At 32.9% G+C, this 20,986-nt stretch overlaps 3 protein-coding genes across 13 annotated transcripts in view; 1 reads left to right on the forward strand and 2 right to left on the reverse strand.

Annotated features, from left to right (window-relative positions):
• The window catches only part of LOC126852239 (probable cationic amino acid transporter), a 99,686-nt gene extending 90,190 nt beyond the window's left edge, over window positions 1-9,496 (reverse strand). Inside the window, exons 1-3 of one of the 3 annotated variants that reach the window (XM_050596822.1) lie at window positions 9,371-9,496; window positions 9,104-9,264; window positions 8,460-9,011 (exon numbers count right to left, since the gene is read on the reverse strand). The gene's annotated coding sequence lies outside the window, so the exon portion shown is untranslated. Of the gene's footprint in view, window positions 1-8,459; window positions 9,265-9,370 lie in introns of all 3 variants that reach the window. The other 2 variants (XM_050596821.1, XM_050596823.1) reach the window with 2 other exon arrangements.
• Window positions 9,497-13,845: 4,349 nt separating this feature from the next.
• Window positions 13,846-20,026, forward strand: LOC126852251 (uncharacterized). Of its 2 annotated transcripts, none has more exons than XM_050596852.1 (9): window positions 13,846-13,895; window positions 14,333-14,431; window positions 14,503-14,747; window positions 14,816-15,045; window positions 15,126-15,398; window positions 15,491-15,676; window positions 15,745-15,983; window positions 16,063-16,374; window positions 16,447-20,026. In XM_050596852.1, the coding sequence occupies exons 2-9, from the start codon at window positions 14,349-14,351 to the stop codon at window positions 16,565-16,567; spliced, it is 1,689 nt and encodes a 562-aa protein (XP_050452809.1). In that variant the 5' UTR covers window positions 13,846-13,895; window positions 14,333-14,348; the 3' UTR covers window positions 16,568-20,026. The 2 variants fall into 2 exon arrangements, with proteins under 2 accessions (XP_050452809.1, XP_050452808.1); XM_050596851.1 differs by having other exon boundaries at window positions 13,859-13,983.
• Window positions 16,867-20,986, reverse strand: part of LOC126852276 (elongation of very long chain fatty acids protein AAEL008004-like) — a 52,134-nt gene continuing 48,014 nt past the window's right edge. For all 8 annotated transcript variants that reach the window (XM_050596914.1, XM_050596916.1, XM_050596918.1 and 5 more), the window contains one exon: window positions 16,867-20,685. In XM_050596914.1, coding sequence (XP_050452871.1) covers window positions 20,132-20,685 — 554 coding nt within the window. In that variant the 3' untranslated portion in view covers window positions 16,867-20,131. The remainder of the gene's footprint in view (window positions 20,686-20,986) is intronic.

Below are 20,986 nucleotides of genomic sequence, written 5' to 3' on the forward strand. Positions count from 1 at the left end.
CGAAAATCATATAATAAATCGCACGATTAAAATAAAAATATATTACATACTGTGTCCTTTGTTACGCCGTATGTAACTTTTCGACACTTTCTCTTCTCTGTCGTAGAAAATTTACAGTTAATTGGCCACTTAGTGACAGACGCGAATGTATTTCATTGTAACAATTGGCATAATAATGCACCAGTGCGTTTTGGGAACACTTCGAATTTCGAAATATGAGCGATGAAATGCCACGACGCGGCCGGGTCGCTCGGGTTAATGCAATATACAAAGGGAAAAGGCGGCGGTATGTCAAATATCCATCCGCGCGTAAACTTGTTGATTTTCGAAGGAAAGAGAAGACTGTTGCGAACGGATGTGTTATCGCGTTTAACTAACCGGTATGCAAATGTTTGACGGTTTGCAATGTGAAACGTTTAACGATGTGAGGGATTAAAGAGGCGTCAATTACAGCGCAGAATGATAATGATGTTACAACGCTGTAATACAAGAACGAGCTAATCAATAGCCGCGGCAAAATATTCTACGGCTATTCACCTTTAAGGATGTTCTGGATGTACAGTAGTAGCAAAAAATTGTCAAAATTAAAAAGAAAACATGTTTCTTACGTTTATACTGTTTGAAAAATTAAAAAAATAAATTCGGGTTATGAAAAAGATTAAAGTATCACAAAATAATATGGATTTTGACGTATTCGTAAAAGAAAATAGTTGTAATTAATATTTTTCCTAATTTATGGCAAAAACTTTTGATCGTGAATATCCTCTAAAATCAACTGCAAAAAACAATGAAAAACGAGTAATTTGCAGAAAGAGAAAAAGAGACAGATAATATTTTTCTACAATTTTTAGTGAATAACTTTTAAACAAATTAGTGGCTCTAAATCAAGTTTTGCACAAATATTTATTAGAACTTCCTTAATATATGTGAAAATTTTTATTTCATTGGTAATATTTTTTCTTTGTCAAATTTGTCAATAAATTCTACAATAGGCGATTTTTCATAAGAATCAATAGTAACTTTAAATTTAAATAACTTCCAAACCATTAAGAGAATTATGCTTAGTTTTTGCAGAAATATTCAGAAGAAATAATAGAACGATCTATGAAATTTTAATGCTTTTGTTAATATTTCGATATATGTCATATACATCCTTAAATGTATCTCGTCATTGTTTCGAAATGCGTTATTGCATAAATATTGGAAAATTTGGGACAAATGTAAAACTTACGTCCCAAACATTTATACAAATTTTTGTTGTTATTTTAATATAAATATAAATACACAATTGAAACATTTGTGATTTCTTGTTGAAAAATTTGCCGGTTAAAATTTTTGTGTTAAATTTTTAATATATTTGTGTGTTAATTTTATATATTGTTGCTGTGTTAATTGAACTCAAGTGTTAAATTATTAAAACAACTAAAAATAACACAAGCTACATCTATTTTTAATTTTGCACTATAGTCCATGTTCCATATTATTAGTGACGGAATTTATTTGTTAAAATTTGCATTAAAAAAATGTTGATTTTATTCTACAAGAGAAGTGACAGAGACGGTCCGTCATCATCTATAACATTTTTCCAAGTTAATTTGATCATTTAAAATATGTTAATATTTTAAATTTACACAAAATTTATTTTAAATTATTTTGAAGTTTGCATTTATTTTGTGTTAAATTAAAATATTAACATAATATTAATGTCACCATTTAAGATATTCATATTATGTTAAATTAACACAAAAATTTGTGTGAATCGTTTGGAACATGTGATAACTGTTAAAATTAACATAAAGTTTTTAACTATATATATTTAATAGTCACACTAATACTATGTTAATATTTCAACGCAAAATAAACACTTCATAATTTGAAATAAATTTTGTGTAAAATCAATATATTTTTAATGATAAAATTAATTTAAAAAAAAAAGAACATTGACGAGCTATAGTCACTCTCACTCCTGTTGTAGAATAAAATCAACATTTTTTGTGTGTAAATTTTAACATATAAATCCTGTCACTAATAAACGTATCTATTGTATCTAAAATAAAAACTGTATATACACTGTGTTATTTTTACACTTTTTGTAGTTGTTTTAATGATTTAACATTTGAGTTCAATAAAACAACAGCAATACGTTAAATTAACACAAGATATTTATGTAAAAATTTTTACCGATACATTTTTTTAACAAGAAAACAATTTCCACCTGTATACAATTCTTCAATATATCACGTAATAAGATATTATGTGTGTTTGTGCGTTTGCATACATGAAAAGAAATTAGAAGATCGTGCATTTCGAGGAATCTATGCAACGGATGGATGCACCTTGCTGTTCTGAATAGAAATATCGTGCAGAAAAATTCCGGAGTATTATAAATTAAGATTTCGAGATGCAAATAAAGCGCGAAACTTATTTATTCTTTACTCAAGATTCAAGTGGATCGCATTTTAATGGACTTTCGCCTACAAAAAGGTTAATCAAGGAGACACGGCGTGCTAAATTTTTCACACGAGAGGAAGGATATGCGACAACCTGCATAAATTTCCATGCAACGTTATTTCTCTCGTGCGGCTCACGCATTAGCGTATTAATATCGCTAATCGATTCGACACGACAGTTAATAACGTCCGATACGTATCTGTAACGTAGGAGCGGATATTGTTGCGCCTACGTTATCGTTGCGAATCGAAAGCATGAACAGAGGATCTGGAAAACGCTCAGGCGCGTATATATATATATATACGTATACATATACGGCTGCAGATTTTCTCGGCGAGAAGGAGACCTTACAACGCAACCCTGAACTCACGAGATCGATCCGTATTAACGCTAGCCACGAAAGACAGCCGCGATAGAAGCGCGTGAAATTTTATTAACATACGCGTGAGGGATCAATCGCGAAATTTATTAAAGCACAGACAATAGATTTATTTATTATTATTATTATTATTATTATTATTATTATTATTATTATTATTATTATTATCAAATCAATTGCTGTGTGGAATTATTCAAATATCGCAAGAATCCAGAAGCTTAAAAAGATTAAACGCATCTTGATATTTCTTTTAAATATTTTTTTCTTTTTTTTTTTAAACATCAAAATCGTAAAAATCTACAGAATTCTTGATATATTTTTGTCACGATAAAATGGCCGTTTTCGCTTGGATTGGAAATAAATCGTCAAAATGGAACAAACAATCGAATGACAATTAAGGTCAACACCGTAATTAATTGAATCGAAATCGTTCTTGCAATTAGATGGAGAATTTTATAGTCGAGTTGAATAAAATAATAATTCACAAAAATCGAGGCTCTAAATGGGAATAATTCAATTGTACACTTTTGTATTACAATCTGAAAGATTTATATAGGCTCAAAATTAAAGTATATAATTAATAAGAAGCATGGTACTCTGCACGCCATATGCATTTTTAAATGCGGTAAATAAATAAAATTTTAAAAAACATTTCTTATCTGTGTCACACAAATTATCAGAAAGATTTACGTCAAAGAGAGCAAGAGCGATATAAAAATTAGAGAAACCTATTTCCTATTCTATTATATTAATCGGACATATAATAACAGTAATTCGCGATATCGAGAGAGTTATCACTGCCTCATCTACTTTTTCTATTTTAATCAAACGCGTTATTTTCAGGTAAACGCGAACTAAAGTCAACGCAAACCGAACGAAATTGGGTCAAGTACAAAAGACGTCACATCTGAGTCAACGTGTATCGCAACGGAGTGCAGAAGCTAAATAACTCGTATAAACACCCTAAACACTTGGATAGAAAAAAGAAGATGTAGTATTAGTGTTTGTGCATCATTATTTTTGCTAATCCGAAATCCGTGTGCAATTTTAGTCGCATCGTATCAATAATACAATAATAAATTTTTTTATATATTAATTTAGAATCTATAATTTATAAATAATCGCTAATGCTTGAGTAATTAATATATTATCACAAATTTTTTTTTTGTTTGCATTGTCGTATACTTTATTTTAAAATTATTATTCGCGGAGAATTCGATTCCAGCACTAGCAAAGGCGTGACTAAATTTTGAGATACACAACTGCAGAAGAAAATTATATAAGAGAATTAATTCATAAGAGAATGTTACATTTTACTCGTGCGACAATAGCAAACGATGCTATAACGATGACTTCAAATTACACCGTTTAATGACGGCGGACGTCGACGTTAACATAATTGCGGGGGCGCTATTAAATATTTCTCTATTAAACTGTTGGGAAGCCGCGCACGCGTCGCTGCATTATTATCCGTCATGCATTTAGAATAATTGCAAAACGCGCGTACACGTAAAATATTTGGTTACGAGAGAACATGAATGTCGGTTTAATATCTACCTTAGAAATAATGTCAATTTTCAAAAAGCGTGACATGAAATATTGGATAGACCCAACAATTATAATGATTGACATGAATATTTTATGATACTTTTTTTATGGCAAACGAAATAGCATGAAATTTAAAAAATTTAAATTTGCATAAGTTTAAAAGAAATATTGAAAATTATTATGTTTTATGAATTGTTTCACAATTGGAAAATTTATATTTTTTGTTAAAAAAATCGGTTAAAATTTTTATATTAAATATTTAACAAAAATTTTAGAATCGTATTAAATATTCAACACGAAAATTTTAATCGACAATTTTTTAAATAAAAAACATGAATTTTCCAACTGTGTACAATTCATAAAATATAATAATTAAATTTTTCAATTGTTCTTCGCGAATAATAACATTATATTAAATATTTAACATTTATATGTTAATTTAACATATTACTATTAATTGAATTCAAAAGTTAAACTATTAAAACAATAAAAAAAAACAAAAATAATGTGCACATATTTTTAACTTTACACAATAGATATGTTCCGTATTATTAATGACAAGATTTATCTGTTAAAATTTATAGAAAAAAAATCTTGATTTTAATGTATAATAGAAGTGAGAGTGACTACAAATCGTCAATAATTTTTTTTTTTTAATTAATGTTATCATTAAAAATATTTTACACAAAATTTATTTCAAGTTACTACAAAGTTTGCATTCATTTTATGTTGAAATATTAACATAGTATTAGTATTGCCATTTAACATATCCATGTTAAATTAACACAAAAATTTGTGTGGACCGTTTAGGACATACAATATATGTCAAATTTAACATAAATTTTTCAACTGTATACAATTTTGTAAATTTAAAGCATCGTTTTATCAAAATCACGAAAAGTTAACGCACACATATACGTGTGTAATATTGCACATTAATGTCATTATATTCCTATGTTTAGACGTAATATGTCACGCACGCGTTGTTAGAAATATCGCTATTGCAAACGATGAATAATTTATTCCCATATTTAGAGTTCAGCTAAAACCTTGCGTAATGCCACAAATACCACCCCCCCCCCACACACACACATACATATGCAAGAACATACATAATTTCATAAATGCGCGGATTCGCATTCGCAAAAGGGAATATTTAACACTCCCACGTTCTGTGAATATCCAGATTTGATTGCGAGCACGATCGAGTTCGCGATCGATCCGATATGTAGCGAAATGTGCGTTTTTAAAAACGCGAGGAAAAATATCATCGTTCATCGTTGTTGCAATATTGCGATTATTAATATAGACGACTTGCTCCCTCTTGCGGCGAGAAAAAGCGAATGATTTATACGAAACATGATCGCGCGCGCAAGTGACATCGCGACGTGCGTGGAATGATAAAGGTGAGAATGGCCTCATCTTGTGGCACACATGTGGCCGATATTTTCAGGTTCTTCCTGATATGGAAATCCTTACACGCTCGAGTCATATCGGGAAATAATTTTCTCGATGCGAAAATATGAGCCAGCGAACAAGGGACGCATAACAGGACTTGAATTCGCTATCGATATACTTTAAATTTAACATATACTTTAAATTTAAAATGATAAGAAAGAAGAAGCGGAAAACACACATATGCTCATTTATTTATGTCTACTTGCCGTTTTTCTAGAAACTTCATATTTTTATAGTACGAATTAAGACGTTTATATTTAAAGATAAATTCAAAACAATCTATTTTTATCGCGCGCATCTCTTTAACATTCAACGTTAAATATATAGATAATGAAAAATTTAAACTTAATATTCTGAGAAAATAAAGAGGTTTAAATTTAAATGAACTAGAAAGTTTTGTTACATAATTGCATCGCGTGAAAAGTTACTTTTAAAATGTCCTTAATTTTTAATCGTTCGTATCACAAAAACTGTTTTCGTCATTTTGGTTGGAAAAAAACTCGACTTTTAATTGATAAAATAATTCGTCGTCGAAAGTCGAGGTATCTACGACATCTTGTACATACGCATTTATATTTCTATTATTTTCGCGTATTTTACGATGTTAGAACGTTTGTCTATTCATTTTCTTTACTGGAGCATTGTATTGGCAGACACAATGTATATTGTTCGTTGATTTTCTTTCCTTGGTACTTCTTTTACAAACATTTTTACGTATTTGCCGATATTTTTGCTGCGCATACACACACAGTTATCACATGGGACAATACGAGATTTAATAAAATAGTTTTTTCGGTTTTATCACGAATTTGTTTGATCAATCGATCGCAGAACTTTGTGCTATTTCTCTCTCTCTCTCTCTCTCTCTCTCTCTCCCCTCCCCTTTATTCTTTCCGACATTATTTTAATTTATTAAATCAAGTTACACTCTTGACGATTGTAATAAAATTATATTTTACACGATACATTTTGTACATTGAATTTAAAAAATACTATTAATTTATATTTTGATTCACCAATTTAATATTAAATGATAAATGTCAGTATTTGATCTAGTTTTGTACAGACAGAGTAACGAAGAATTTTAATTCTATTGCGAATCAATATTTGATGCGCAAATATTTTGAGAACTCCTTACTTGAATATTAAATGATAAAATCAATATTAAATAATAATATTAATACGTAAGTATAATATTATGTAATATATATAACAGGGAGAATTTGTTAAAATATTTTATATTAATTGTAGATTAATATTTTAATATGTACAAATTATTCGAAATAAAATAAATAATTCATAAAATAAATAAATATGAATATACAACACACTACTTAAAAGATTTAAATTAATTGTTGTATATAAAGTAACATATATGTATATAATATACTAACATTTTTATCATTTCACATTTTATCCAAAAATCAATAACTCAGCTTTATATTTTTATAGCACAAAGTGTATCTTAAAATGTACTTTCGTCGTAATTATATCGACACTTACAAAAAGATATCCAGTTGATTTTTATAATTGCAAAAAACTTGATTTGATTATAAAATGTAACGAATAGAATAGAAAAGAATAAAAGAAAAGAGAGTATGGCACCACAATAAATTTACAATTTTAATAAATCTGTAATCGATCGATTGAACAAATTCATTGTCAAACCGAAGGAATCATTTATTATTAATCTTGTTAATACTACACAATTATAACGAATATATGTATAACGTGAAATATATGTATAATGTTGCTTGTAAAATTCTAACGTTGCTTGCAATTAAAGTCTAAAAATTAATTACATAGAATTAACAAAATTTTATATAGACATTTGCAGGAAGATTAAACTTTCAAATTTTATATTAAAATCTAGGTTATGCATTTATTAAAATTCACAAATACAGAATTGGAAACTTTATAATGTAGTTTATCTGGCACAATTTTGTGTGAACCTTAGATAACAATAATATTTATTATTATCATTATTATTATTATTATTATTATTATTATTATTATATTACATTATTATTATTATTATTATTGTTATTAAATATAATTTTAAAAGAGAGAGATGAATAGAATATAAAAAATCATAAATATTTTAAGACTGATGTCAAGTTTAAACAATTTTATTTCCGAGATCAATATTATATTAAAATAATATAAATTATACATTTGTTGCAAAATTTCCAAATGCAATATTTAAAATTTCATAACGTAGTTGATCTGATACAATTTCGCGCGAACTTCAAATAACAATAATATTAATTGTTATTATTATTATTATTATTATTATTTAATATAATTGTCTAAAAAAATTATATGAATACAGGCGGATATATAATTTACAATGATTATGATATTGATATTAAGTTAAAATTTTCAGGAATTTCCAAGTATGAGAGATTTGGTGAGTTAGTTAGTTGTGACGTTATCGGATAAACAGCCAAGTCGATTCATTATAAATCGGTTGCCGATCATCAATGGACCTCGATGTGTAATCTGCTTAACTGTTTCGATTAATCATCCACTTGGTGTGTCGCGCGAATCAAAAACGTCTAGACGGACGAGTCAAAGAAGGGGGAGAGAGAGAGAGAGAGAGAGAGAGGAAGGTGTCACTTACCCTGTCTGCCTATCTACCCCGTCTCGTCGCAGATCACTGTCCCAAAACCCCTTGTCGAACGGCACAAAGAATCACAGTTCACGACGATGACGACGATGATGCGTGGTGTATCTGCTCGCGGACGCGATCGCATTCGCGGCCAAGGGAATCCCTTTCTCGCGCGCGGTCTCCGTCAGGCACTTCCGGAATTCCCTCAAGTGATCCTCGCTAGTCTGAATCCTCGGGCCGGAAAGAGACGCCGGACGACGACGACGGCGACGACGACGACGACGACGATGGTGACGGTGACGATCCTCGAGCCAAGTACACTCACACGTCTCGCGTTGCGCATGTGTGTCGTATACATATATCTATCTATCTACTTGTGTATTTGTATATGCATCTCAATGGAATTCGCAACGTTTCTTCCTCTCCCTTTCTCTATCCTTCTCTCCATGTATCCTCATTAAGCTCGCGACAACGTTCGTTAATCGCTTCGATTCTTTCTCCCTCTCTCTCTCTCTCTCTCTCTCTCTCTTTTCTCTCGTTATCTCTTTATCTCACTCTCTGCAACTAGGATAAAATGATATGTATTTGTTCGCAACAACGATCCCCGAGATATCTGCAAGATCACTGGGCCGATGATCGAGGGTATTTGATCTTACCCAGCCGTATTATCCATCCGTCACTTGATCTTCCTCCCTTGTGTGTCACTTCTCTCTATCTCTATCTCTCTCTCTGTCTTTCTCTCGATGGAGACCCCGTTGCACGTATCCCCGGATAAATCTTACTTACACTATTATATTTTTATACTCTTGCCTAAAAACTAAGATACGGACATTAATATATATATATATATATATATATATATATATATATATATATATATATATATATGCTCCCGGTATTATGTATATGCTCCCGATGCGAACCACGGCTAATCTTCTCTACACTCTCGCACGACTATCCCCGTGACTATGCTACCCCGAGTCACATTTTAATTACGACGACGCACGGGTGGCGGTGCGACCGTGGGGTTACACTCTCTGCCTCTCACGCTGCCGCCACCCTCTTGCGCCCCGGTCGGCGGCGACGCGCCCCCTACCAGCCGTAGGCACCCCCACCAGTGGTACAGCTCGCCCTTGACGCGGCACAGACCCCGCCGGACAGTGGTGTCTCTTAAGCGTGGGCAAATAGGTTTCGTAACGACTATTCCTGAGAAGCGTATTATCTATTTCTATCATATATTTTTATCCTATTTTATTTCATTCCCATATCGAGAAAATGTGAAATACATTTATAATTATTGGATAATTAAAATTATTTATATTTATTATTAAAATTGAATTATTATTAAAATCGTTATTTATATTTGTTATTAAAATTATATTAAATGAGAAATGCATTTAGTATTTTTTATTTACTTATTAAAATTGTATTTAATGGGATTTATATGTTATATGAATGTCATCGTAGGCATTATCCTTTTTTTTATTATAGAATAAAAAAATTTCGTCTAGAAGAATTTGTTAAGCTGAATGAATCGTGAACAAAGAGAAATGCGCTTAATGTATTATTGTTGTAAATAGAATTTTATTTAATATAATATATACATAAAATATGCAAATAATTTCGATAAACTAGAGTCGCGTTAAATAAAAAAAAATTGCTGCTATATATTTTCTGTTTATTAAACTTGGTAAATCTTGCTACATAACCACTGGGTTCCTTCGCGATTGAGACGCCCCTAACGTATCACCCCTTATCTTTCGTTAGGGAAAATCGCAGTAGCGGAATTTCGCCATGAGATTTCCATGTCGTCAGAATAATTCATCAATAATTTTTAGGTTAGGTCTCTTCTCGAGATACCACAAATGCTCGTTTAATCTTTACACATTTATATTTAATATAAATTGACAGTAAAAAATTTTGCGTTAAAAAAATATACAAGTTTCAAAGTTTTATTCAATGAATATTTCTCGACATTACACCTATCGCTTGAGACGCTATTGTGCGATTGTGGCAACCCACCCCTACCAAGCAGAACGCAGTAACGTAGTCGAAGTAAATACCATATTATAAAAAATAATTAAGTTATTTAAAAAATATTATAAAAAATATTATAAAAAATAATTAAATTAGTAGTTTTTATATTTTTATAAAATCATCAATTTTAAGTTAATTAATATATACCAAAAAAAATAGTTTATACCGTATCAAATTTATTTTTACACAAAAGATTACACACACACACACACACACACACACATATATATATATATAATATTTTTATAAAATATTTTAATATAAAATATTTTTAATATATCGCGTTAAATATAACAGACTTATTAAATGTCTCAATATGGTGATATAAATTCCTCAAGATCTAGTAATTTTATCCATAAATTAATAGAAATTATTACAGTTAATAGAAATACCGTTAAGAGAAATTATTACAGGCGTTATGATTTTTATTTCCTTTTAGTAACACCAAGCCCGGTGGAAAAGTCACACAAGAAGGTAAAGAGATTACCGGCGATTCTTATTTAGCGCGAAGGGTGGTAGAGATTTGTAACTGCTGTGTTTCACGCGGCAGAGTGTTTTTTGCCAGCCTTTCACGCCGCGTTTCCCTGTTTTTTGGTCGATCCACGATAATGTCGACATTGTCGTACGTCACTGATCGTATTGTGCCGCCCCTACGGAGAATAGTACTCTTTCTCCTCCCGCCATTTTCCCTACCCGTCTCCACTATCCCCGTTCTTATAGTCGCGTCCGATTATACGCGGTGACTCCCGACCTCTTCCATCTCCCTCTCCCCCCCTCTCTCCCTCTCCCGTACGAGCTCAATGGTAGCCGCAAACCACTTACGGTATCTAAATGCCTGATGCCTAGAGCGTCTGACACGACAGGTCTGATGGGTGAATGGACAGAACCCTGTCGCTATCCTGTGGCAAGCGCCACACCACTAAATCATGTATAGCGGAACTGTTGCGAGGGCGGTTGCGTCACGTGACGTATGCATCGGCACAGGACGTTACAAAATTAGAAGTCCACATATCTATAATTGATATAAGCTTTTAATCGAGTCTCGAAACTACCGATGTTATGTGCCACTTTCAAATTTATACTTTATAGTTACGGTAATAGTATTATATACCAATTGTATGTATAAACGAGGAAACATAATTTCAAATAAATGAATTTTTGATGACAATTTATTTCTCTACAGGATTTTGATCTGTCGTTTCCATAAATAGTCAGCAAACATTACCCGGAATGAGAATCTAAGTTTCTGGTCCCTTCTATTTTTGTCTCTTTTTAACCGACGTTAACCCTAAGTGATTTATATATATGATAACGAGAAAGTAAGGAGCGCTAAAAAGAAGCAACCTTTTCTTGGAAAATTACCCCTAAACATAGACGACCCCGAAGCGATATATCGCCTCGACTCATGCACGATCCCGGAAATCATGCGTTATCGGAGGAGTCGCACATTTCGAAAGGATAGAAGGGAGTGAGGGAGAAGAGGGGAGGGGGAGAGGGAGGGAGGATCGAGAGACAATTACCCCTCTCGCACCCCTAGTGCGTGACGGCGAGCTTTTGCGAGTTATCCCCCACTCGAAGGTTCGTTTCCCTACCCGGCGACCAAGGGATTCTCTCCTATTGACGTGCCAACCTCCTCCGGCAACCACCCCCCACCCATCCCGTCGACCCTCTCGTCTCGAGCTACCCCCACGCGCGCCACCATCATCCCTCTAGCACTTTATAGCACGGTCTAACGTAACGTCACGTTACGTCAGACCGCCCTCGCAGGCCGCTGCTGCAACGGGTGATCTTCCAGCATTCACTCGCGTGAACGTTGCCGTTTCTCTGCCCGCAATGACGGTTTCTTATTCGCCGCAAAAACGCGATGCTTTTTTGTTCGCGACCTTCGCGAACGAAATTCGAAAAAGAGTGAAAAGGCACGGATAAAACTTTAAATAGAGAAACAGATCGATTTAAAAATTAGTTCTTTGTCATAATACTTCTTTTCGATCTCTTTTTGCCCCTTTATTTAAAATGCTTTTTATAACAATTTACTTTTGTGAGAAAACTTTGCTGCGAAACTTTGTAATGTTGGCAGAAAGTTAATAATTATATATAATAATTATAAATATATTTAATTTTAAAAATTTTATAAAACAAGTTTCTGCCAACATTGCAAAGTTCACAACAATTTTCTACACACACACACACACACACACACACATATATATATATATACACAGGATGTCTCATAATAACCGTATTACGTGTGCAGGTAGAGCAAGTGAAACCACGAAGAAAAGTCTTTTACCATTTTTTTTTTTATAACACTTAATAAAGGAATTATTATTGAATAAAGTCTAGTCAATCAGCCTTGACTTTTAGATCGGTGATTGACCAAACTTTATTCCATAATAACTCCATTATTAAGCGTTATAGAAAAAAAATAGTAAAGGATTTTTTTTTTTTCGGTTTCATCTGCACACGAGAGGTGATACAATTATTATGGGATACCCTGTATATTAGAAATATATATTTATTTATATATACATATTTATTTAAATATATATTTCTTAAATGTATATATTCTTTTTAATTAAATATATTTAACTTTTGATTAAAAATACTTAGGTCTTGCTACTGAAATTCCTTCTTATTGTTCTGGAGAACTCGAACGTATTCTGTTTGTTTTACCACCCCCGCAAAGAAATGACTCTTCTAAGAGATTTACGTATCGACCTCTGTGCAATCAGCAACTTAGTGATGTGGCAAATATAATCATTATCGCAGACTCGGCTTCCAGGAAATTGACTTATTCCGCGTAGGGTGGATATAGAAAAGGTCGATTGCACGCTACAGATTTCTCAGAAGGATCTTGAAATATTTACTGAAGCAGAGCTCTCTTAACACGCTTTAACATTTATAGCGCGCCTATAAAATGCGCTTTACCATTGTCGTTGCTTGTGATTGAAATATGTAGTAAATTATTCTGGAGTCGAAATAAGATACATCACTTTCTCTCTTCCAAAACGAAAAAAATATATTTTATATAAAAAAAATGTTCCGTAAACTTACATAATACATTGGCGAATCTATCCGGCGGCGTCCGAGTCGTCTGCAGAAAACGATGGATCGATTAACATAAATACACACACACACGCACACATACTATATAAAAATTTATTTATGTTATAAATGTCGCGACTAACAAGCGCGACATGTAAATTGCGGAACAGCTTGGCGGGAAATAACGATTCAAAGAGTGCGCATTGCAAAATTGTGAAAGTGATGCTATCTCGCATCAGAAATGTCAAACGTATCAGATGATCGAGCTCTGTCGATAAAGTGGGGATTTCAATTATGGAGTTTTTAACGTGAAATGTTGGCACTATTGTGTGAATTCGAAAACAAATCCATTCATAAAAGTAAAAAGTACGTTACAATAAAAAGCAGCATGCTGTGTAAACGTCAAATGTTGTCAGTCGAATATTGAGTGATAAGAGAAAATTTTATTTTGCCGGTAAAAAAATAAAAATTTCAGTGTTTTTAACATGGCAGTTCAAAACTAACATTACGAGGATGGCACTTAGGAACATGAATTAAACAAAATGAATGAAAAACTTGCTTCCACTTATAGTTTTTAAAACAATAATAATATATATGTATATGAGAAAAAGCAAAGTATCTCATAATTTTTATAATAAAAATGCATGCTTTTTGTAAGACACACACATGCAATAATTCTTATTAACTTTTAAGTATCTTTTTCAAATATTTTAATATAAACTTTATCTACTTTTTATTAGAGAAATATGTGTATGGTATTATTGATATATATATATAAATATAAATCTATATTTTCTCCACAGAGAAAAGAACATCGTCATGAATAACATTACGAGCAATTTTACATGGACTCGTCAACTTGAGTGCCCACCAACAGTATACAATGATTCGATGAAGAAAATGTTTGTCTATTATTTTATCTATTACTGCGAAATTGTCATTAGTATCTTACCTATTTTTTTATTTCCCTTAGATTGTGCAAGGGAGTGCTGGAGTTTGTGTGGGAGGATATTTCCAATTCTACATTTCCTGTGGCGGAAACATGTAAAATAAGAAAAAATATTTTATTGTACAAACTGAAGCATGGATTGAACGATTCTACAATTACATCTATAAAGCATTTAAATCAATTAAAGGCTAAAAGTAATACATTGAAGCAGCAGATATCTACCTTGGAAGATGAATATGAAGAACGAGATTATGTGGTCAGACAAAAAAGTAAGATAAAAAAAATTTATTAATTTTAAAAATATCTGGAGATGCAATGTTGACAAATTTTATTTTAGTGCAACGGTTGAAAGACATAAAGGACATGCGTTCAATGATAAGTACAAGAAAAGATATCCTGAAACTAAAACATGATGAAACCAGTAAACAATTGAAAGATTGCGGTGTCATGAGACAAGTATGTCAACGTTTAATGCCGAATACTTCCAAGGATATAAGTCAACAAAAATTGAGAGAGAATTTGGATACAATAGCAGGCTTGCGTTCAACTACAAATAAAAAAAAGCAAGTGAGTACTATATTAGAATATTATTATATAAAATCATAATTTGTAGTGTAACATTATTAAAAATAATGCTTTGTTAATAGATTTGGGAGAAGATATCGAATTCTCTTGGTAATATCGATATACACACATTATGGACACATTTGTATCAAGCATTATCACAAGACTTGGACAAATTAATGAAGCTGGAGATCAAAAATGATCCTAATAGCTCAACTGTAGTGAGCGAAAATATAGATATTGGTATTGCAAGAGCATGTGGCCAAAATATATGCATGATATCAAAACGTATATTGTCTAATGCTAAAGTTAAAATATACCAGCAACGTTTAATGGAATTCATAGAATTAATCGAGGTAATGTGTGAATTTTTTAAAATAAATTATAAAAGAGAAATATAATTGTTGTAGAAAATAAGATTAAAATTATTATGCATTTCATCTTGCAGTCGTTATCTCATAAAGATGTTAACATATGGTTAGCTTTAATATTGGAGGTGAAAAAATTAGAAGCTGAACAAGTATATTTACAAAACGAAGTACAGGGATTGAAGAACAATATCCAGGACAACTTTTCACTTAATCATGATATAGCTCAGTTAACGACTGATATACAAACAGTTGATGCACAGATGGTACATATTGGAATTTAATGTTTTACATTTAACACAACTATGATATTGATATATCAAGCATGTTACAGGACGGATATATAAAGGGTATTCAGCAGTCTCTAGCCATTTTCAACTCTGCGCCATCGCTTATACTTAAGGCCAAAGAGAAGTTGCATTATGAATTACAAAAGATAGTAGCGTTACAGTCCGACGATTATCCGAAATGTTTGAATAACGCGTTGGACATCGAACTGGATATGTTTTATAATAATTTAGATCTCAATGCTTTACGAAAAGTAATATTGAAAGGAGATGTAGGACTATACAGGTTGGTAGAAACTTTATACGATAAATTTTAATTTAATATTTTACGCGATTATTAATATGGCATGTGAATTATCTTGCAGACACGCAATCTGTAATCTCAATAAAGCCTCCATTACCACAATTAATCCGCAATGGAGGATTAAAACTTATTTTCCGATGATACAGATGCCAATATATTGCCTCATAGAATGCTATAGGAATGCGATCGCCAATATAATTTACACGAAGCTACATAGTTTGGCATCAATCAAAGATATTGATCAATGTAGCAATAGATTAGTATCACGAGAAAAATGCGATTACAATAGCCTGGAGCTATTAAGTTTTAGCAAAGTTGTTTGCGATCAGGCGTGTGAAGAGATCGAGCATTTTAACGCGATTTTAAGAGCTTGGTAAGTTAGTGTACGCAAAATAATATTTTGAGCTGTAATTATCTTGAATTTAAATATATCCTGTTTTTCTAGGGCATATCAAGAAGTACAAGAAGCGATGGCACTTGTTGAAACTACTGTAGACAATGTGCTCTTTAAAGATTGGTTGCAGCGTTATAGCTTATTATTGTATATGATACAAAATGGTAAATGATCGAAATATGCATCCGCCATTTATCTATACCTATGTTATTAACACGCGCGCGTGTGCAAAGTTTTTTTATAAATATAATATTTTTATATACCAAATAGATAAGTTTGTACAAAAGTTTCAGAAATAGGAGAAAATGCGATAAAATGATAATATAAATTCTTCCATCAAAATTAAATATTTCGCGAGATATAATTGGTAAAAATAATAATAAATTAAATAATTTGCAAATTCTAAAATTTATAGTGCGTGTCAGAGGATAAAGAATAATATATAATATCAATATGGAAAATACACAGGAATAGTAAATAGACTTATATTTTTCGCAAAAATATGTCACGTAATACACGTAATGAACCAATTGTACGATTAATTAATTTTTGTTACAATAAAATATAGAGTTCTCCCGATGTAAGAGCACTTGGAATTTTCACAGATCACTCTCTCACGAGATTTGCGGCGCATGCCCATAAATCGCTTTCGGCGTATCCCACCTCGACGAGTCACTTGCAACAAAATAACTTCAAGTTCTCGACCGACTGAGAATAAGTTCGCCGGATTGTCCATATATTTCGCTTTTTGTACCATACATATGCATTCAATATCTATTTTATGGTTGCTGTAATTGTATTTTGGCCGATATTTAATTAAGAAAAAAATTCAACGATGATATTCCACAAACTATAAATTGTAAATTTAAATAGTCGCATGAATGCTCACGTACGGTACATATGTATAAAATTATTGCAAATAGATTGCGATCGAAGAGCTTATTATCAATTTAGATAACAGAAGAAATTAATCTTTGACAGAATTATGTTCCTTGTCAATAAAAATGATATGAGATCTGGCGCAATAAATATTCAAGGATATATTTCTACTTGTTTATAAAAGGGAAGAGAATATGTTAAATCAAGTTTATTTATATAGAAATAAGCTCTTCAATTGCACACGCCATAATCTACATTATTCCAATTATAAGATTCGAAGGAAGGGCAGTAATCGAACTGGAGGTTTAAGAAAAGTCGAAACCTCAAGTCGTTTCTTTGACACAATTTTTTTTTTTCTTTTTCTTTTTTCTCTTATGTACGTAGCCGCAACTCTATAACTCGTCCATCCTAGCGCGATTTTATTTATACAATTTTCGCCTCTTATACATACACGCATGTGGATTTATATAAATTAGCACTCTAACCCATCAATTCGATTTTTTTTTTTTTTTTTAATCATTTCGATAGCGCGAAAGTGTAGCTCGGCGACCGTCGCACATCGAACTCTCTCTTCTTTTAACGTAATATAAAACTAACTTACCTATATGTACAAGACGCTATGTATTATATTATATGAAATGCGCGAAGCGAGCGAGACACGCCTGCTGTTTTGATCATCGTTTTAATTCTTTGACTTCGGTTTAAGAGAGCTTAAAAGAACTGATAATATGAATATTTCCAATCTTCATATCCAATTTTTGACATACAAATTAAACATTGCAAAGAAAATACTTATCAGTCTTTTTTCAACTCATACTCATTTTTTTATAATTTAATTTATCGATTATTGTCTTATCTTAAATAACATCATCCTACTTAAATCGATAGTCCAAATTCTTTCGAGGATGTGGTTCAATATTGCTGCATATCCTTAAGAGATTCTCAATACAAGTCAAAGAACTGACAATTATAGCAGAGCAATCTAACGCACTCGCTTCGCGTATTCACATGCGTTAAATAGTGACAACCAAAAACAGCGAAATGATCCGCGATGAAGGCGTCGTGATGCCAGGACCGGACGTCGACCATTTTGGGGACACGAAGGAAGAAGGAGGAAAAGTAGAGGGTCAGAGTCCCTCTCGCGAGTCGACAATCACAGAAGTCGGTTATTGATATTTCTAACCGATGTTTTTGAGCTTTAAGTATTGAGCAAAGGCACGCCTATCTTCTCAGGACACGCTGACAGGATCGTATCCTTCTTACTCCCGTTTCGTTCAACACTAACATCCGTACTCTTGAGGATTTACGATTCGATTGGGTAAGCTTAAGCTGATTCATTACGGACTGTTTTAATTGTATAAAAAAATTAATTCATAATATTATATAATAAAATAAACTCCAATTTTTAATTTGATTAAATAATATTTTGGATTATAAATAACCATTGTGTGTGATACTAATGTACAGTAAATAAAACTTTTAGGATCTACATAATAGCGAAAGAGAAAGAGAGAGAGAAAGACGAATGAGCAGGGTTCAGTAAACTCTGACGAGACAATAATTCGCATAGCATCGCTTTAATATTGCGAATATAACCGGATGTCCAACGACCGTGACTTTTATCACAAAGAGCATTCCTCGTGGTCCTTCTACGCTGATGAAATCTCGCATAAAAATCCATTCGTCTGATCATCCAGCTCGGTTAAGGTCACCAGACTCTTTTGACGAACCATGTGTTTCTACGCACGACCAATATATAAACAAAAGGATCTCTCATTTTTTTTTATGTAACGGTTTTTTATGTACCGTGTCAAAATGCGGCTATTGTAATTTACCGTTATTCACGTAATTTCTTCTTTTACATAACGTGATCGCGTCCGATACATTCCCGTATATCGCGAATTTCTACCAGGAGTACACACGAGCGAGCGATCATAAAATATTGGCAGAGTTTATTTTTATCGAAATGGAAAGGACATTTTTCCCGACATCGTGGAGAAAGGGACGATTGTCGAAGACGATCATCCAAGTATTGTATTTCCAATTTGCGAAAGCGGCGAATAAGGAATGCTGATGCGATAAAGACGCGATGATTCATTGGCCGACGTAACTACCGGGATTCCCAGAAAGATAATTTTTATTGTGTCGTATTCATTGCGTTCTTTCCCGATTCTTCTCTATTTCTTTTGTGTATAACTTCATCAAAGTCACCTAACTTGTTCCTTGATGCTACAACTATAAACGTCAGCATACAAAGATTACGAAGTAAATCGTTTTCGTGTAATTCAATTTATATTTATTTCTGACATAAACGACTCTTTTTTTCCTATAATCATTGAGGAAAATCAATTTCCGCTCGCGAATTGTCAGCTGATTGTCAACCGAACTGTTCACTATTCAAGCAGGACGTACATTATCATCAGAGTATCTAAAAATTGGACACTTGTTCATTCGCCTTGCTCAAACTTTCTATGTTAAAAAAATCGGCTTTTTACACTCGTAGGAGCATCAAGATACGATCCGTCCGAGCGTCCTTCTGCTGTGCGATTTTAGCTAGAGCTAGCTAACTAGAGAGTTGCCACGCGTGTCCGTAAAACATCAATATTTGTACCGCGAGCCGAAAACGTGCGACGCAATTTTGTACTTTTTTTTTTCTTTTAATAAAGAAATACGTCGATCTCGGTGAAACCTTTGACCCTTCGCGTGATATTGACAGATTAAGGATAAAGAAAGAAAGAGAGAGAGAGAGAGAGAGAAAAGAAAGCCCGCTGGATCCTTCGACCTTTCCGCGGAAAGAAAAAACACGACGTCGCGTGGCGAGAGAGAAGATCGACTAGGCTAAACGTTCGCTCGAAAGTCACTCGACATTTGCGAACGATTTTCGGAGGCTGAGCTCCGTCGCTAAGCTTTCGCCATTCACGTAATAATCAGCGGCATCCCTCCTCCTGGGTGAGGAACCGTTGGCGACGCCGTTAGCGATACTGCCGTTTGCAATGCCGTTCGCAACGCCGTTGGCGATGCCATTGGTGACGCCATTAGCGATGCCGTTCGCGTGTTTGCCATTCGATTGATTGCCATTAGCGATCACGCCGTTTGCCACCGCGGCTTTCGATTTCCTGGGCTTCTTCTCCTGGTAACTTTGCTGGTAGAACTCCTTGAACAGGAAGAGGAACATGACGGCGTGAAGACCGATCCACCAGACAAACGCCTTCGGATAGTTGCAATCGATGAAGAGCAACTGGAAGGCATGAACCATGATGGCGATGAACTGTATCATCTGGAATGCAGTCAGATATTTCTTCCACCAAAGATATGGTTGTATCTTTGGACCCATCGCCGCCAGAAGATAATACGTATACATCACGATGTGAACAAAGGTGTTTAATAAACCGAAGAAGGTCGAGTGGCCGCCTGAAAGATTAATCATTAGCAAAAATTAATATGGAAATCTTTGCCCACTTCTTAGATTATCGTTCATCCGAAACATTAATGTGAAAACGAAAATCGCATTCTCAAGATTATTCATAAATTAATTGTTTCAAAAAAAGTATGAATTAATCATTTATACGAACTTTAATTGACATTATCATATTATTCTTCGTTGCTCAATATTTATTATATATGAGAAGAATATCATTATTGATGGGAGTTTATCATAGGATTTATATAATTAAAGAGGGAAATCTTAAGTTCTTCCAAATGAAATTTCTGA

This window comes from Cataglyphis hispanica, chromosome 10 (genome assembly GCF_021464435.1).
Source record: "Cataglyphis hispanica isolate Lineage 1 chromosome 10, ULB_Chis1_1.0, whole genome shotgun sequence".
Lineage (NCBI taxonomy): Eukaryota > Metazoa > Arthropoda > Insecta > Hymenoptera > Formicidae > Cataglyphis > Cataglyphis hispanica.

Excerpts from the sequence above, each read along its gene's own strand:
- LOC126852251 (XM_050596852.1), top strand. The coding sequence starts at position 14,349 with ATGAATAACATTACGAGCAATTTTACATGGACTCGTCAACTTGAGTGC. Across the intron at positions 14,748-14,815 it reads TTATGTGGTCAGACAAAAAA|TGCAACGGTTGAAAGACATA; the intron begins GTAAGATAAAAA and ends ATTTTATTTTAG. Across the intron at positions 15,677-15,744 it reads AAACAGTTGATGCACAGATG|GACGGATATATAAAGGGTAT; the intron begins GTACATATTGGA and ends AGCATGTTACAG.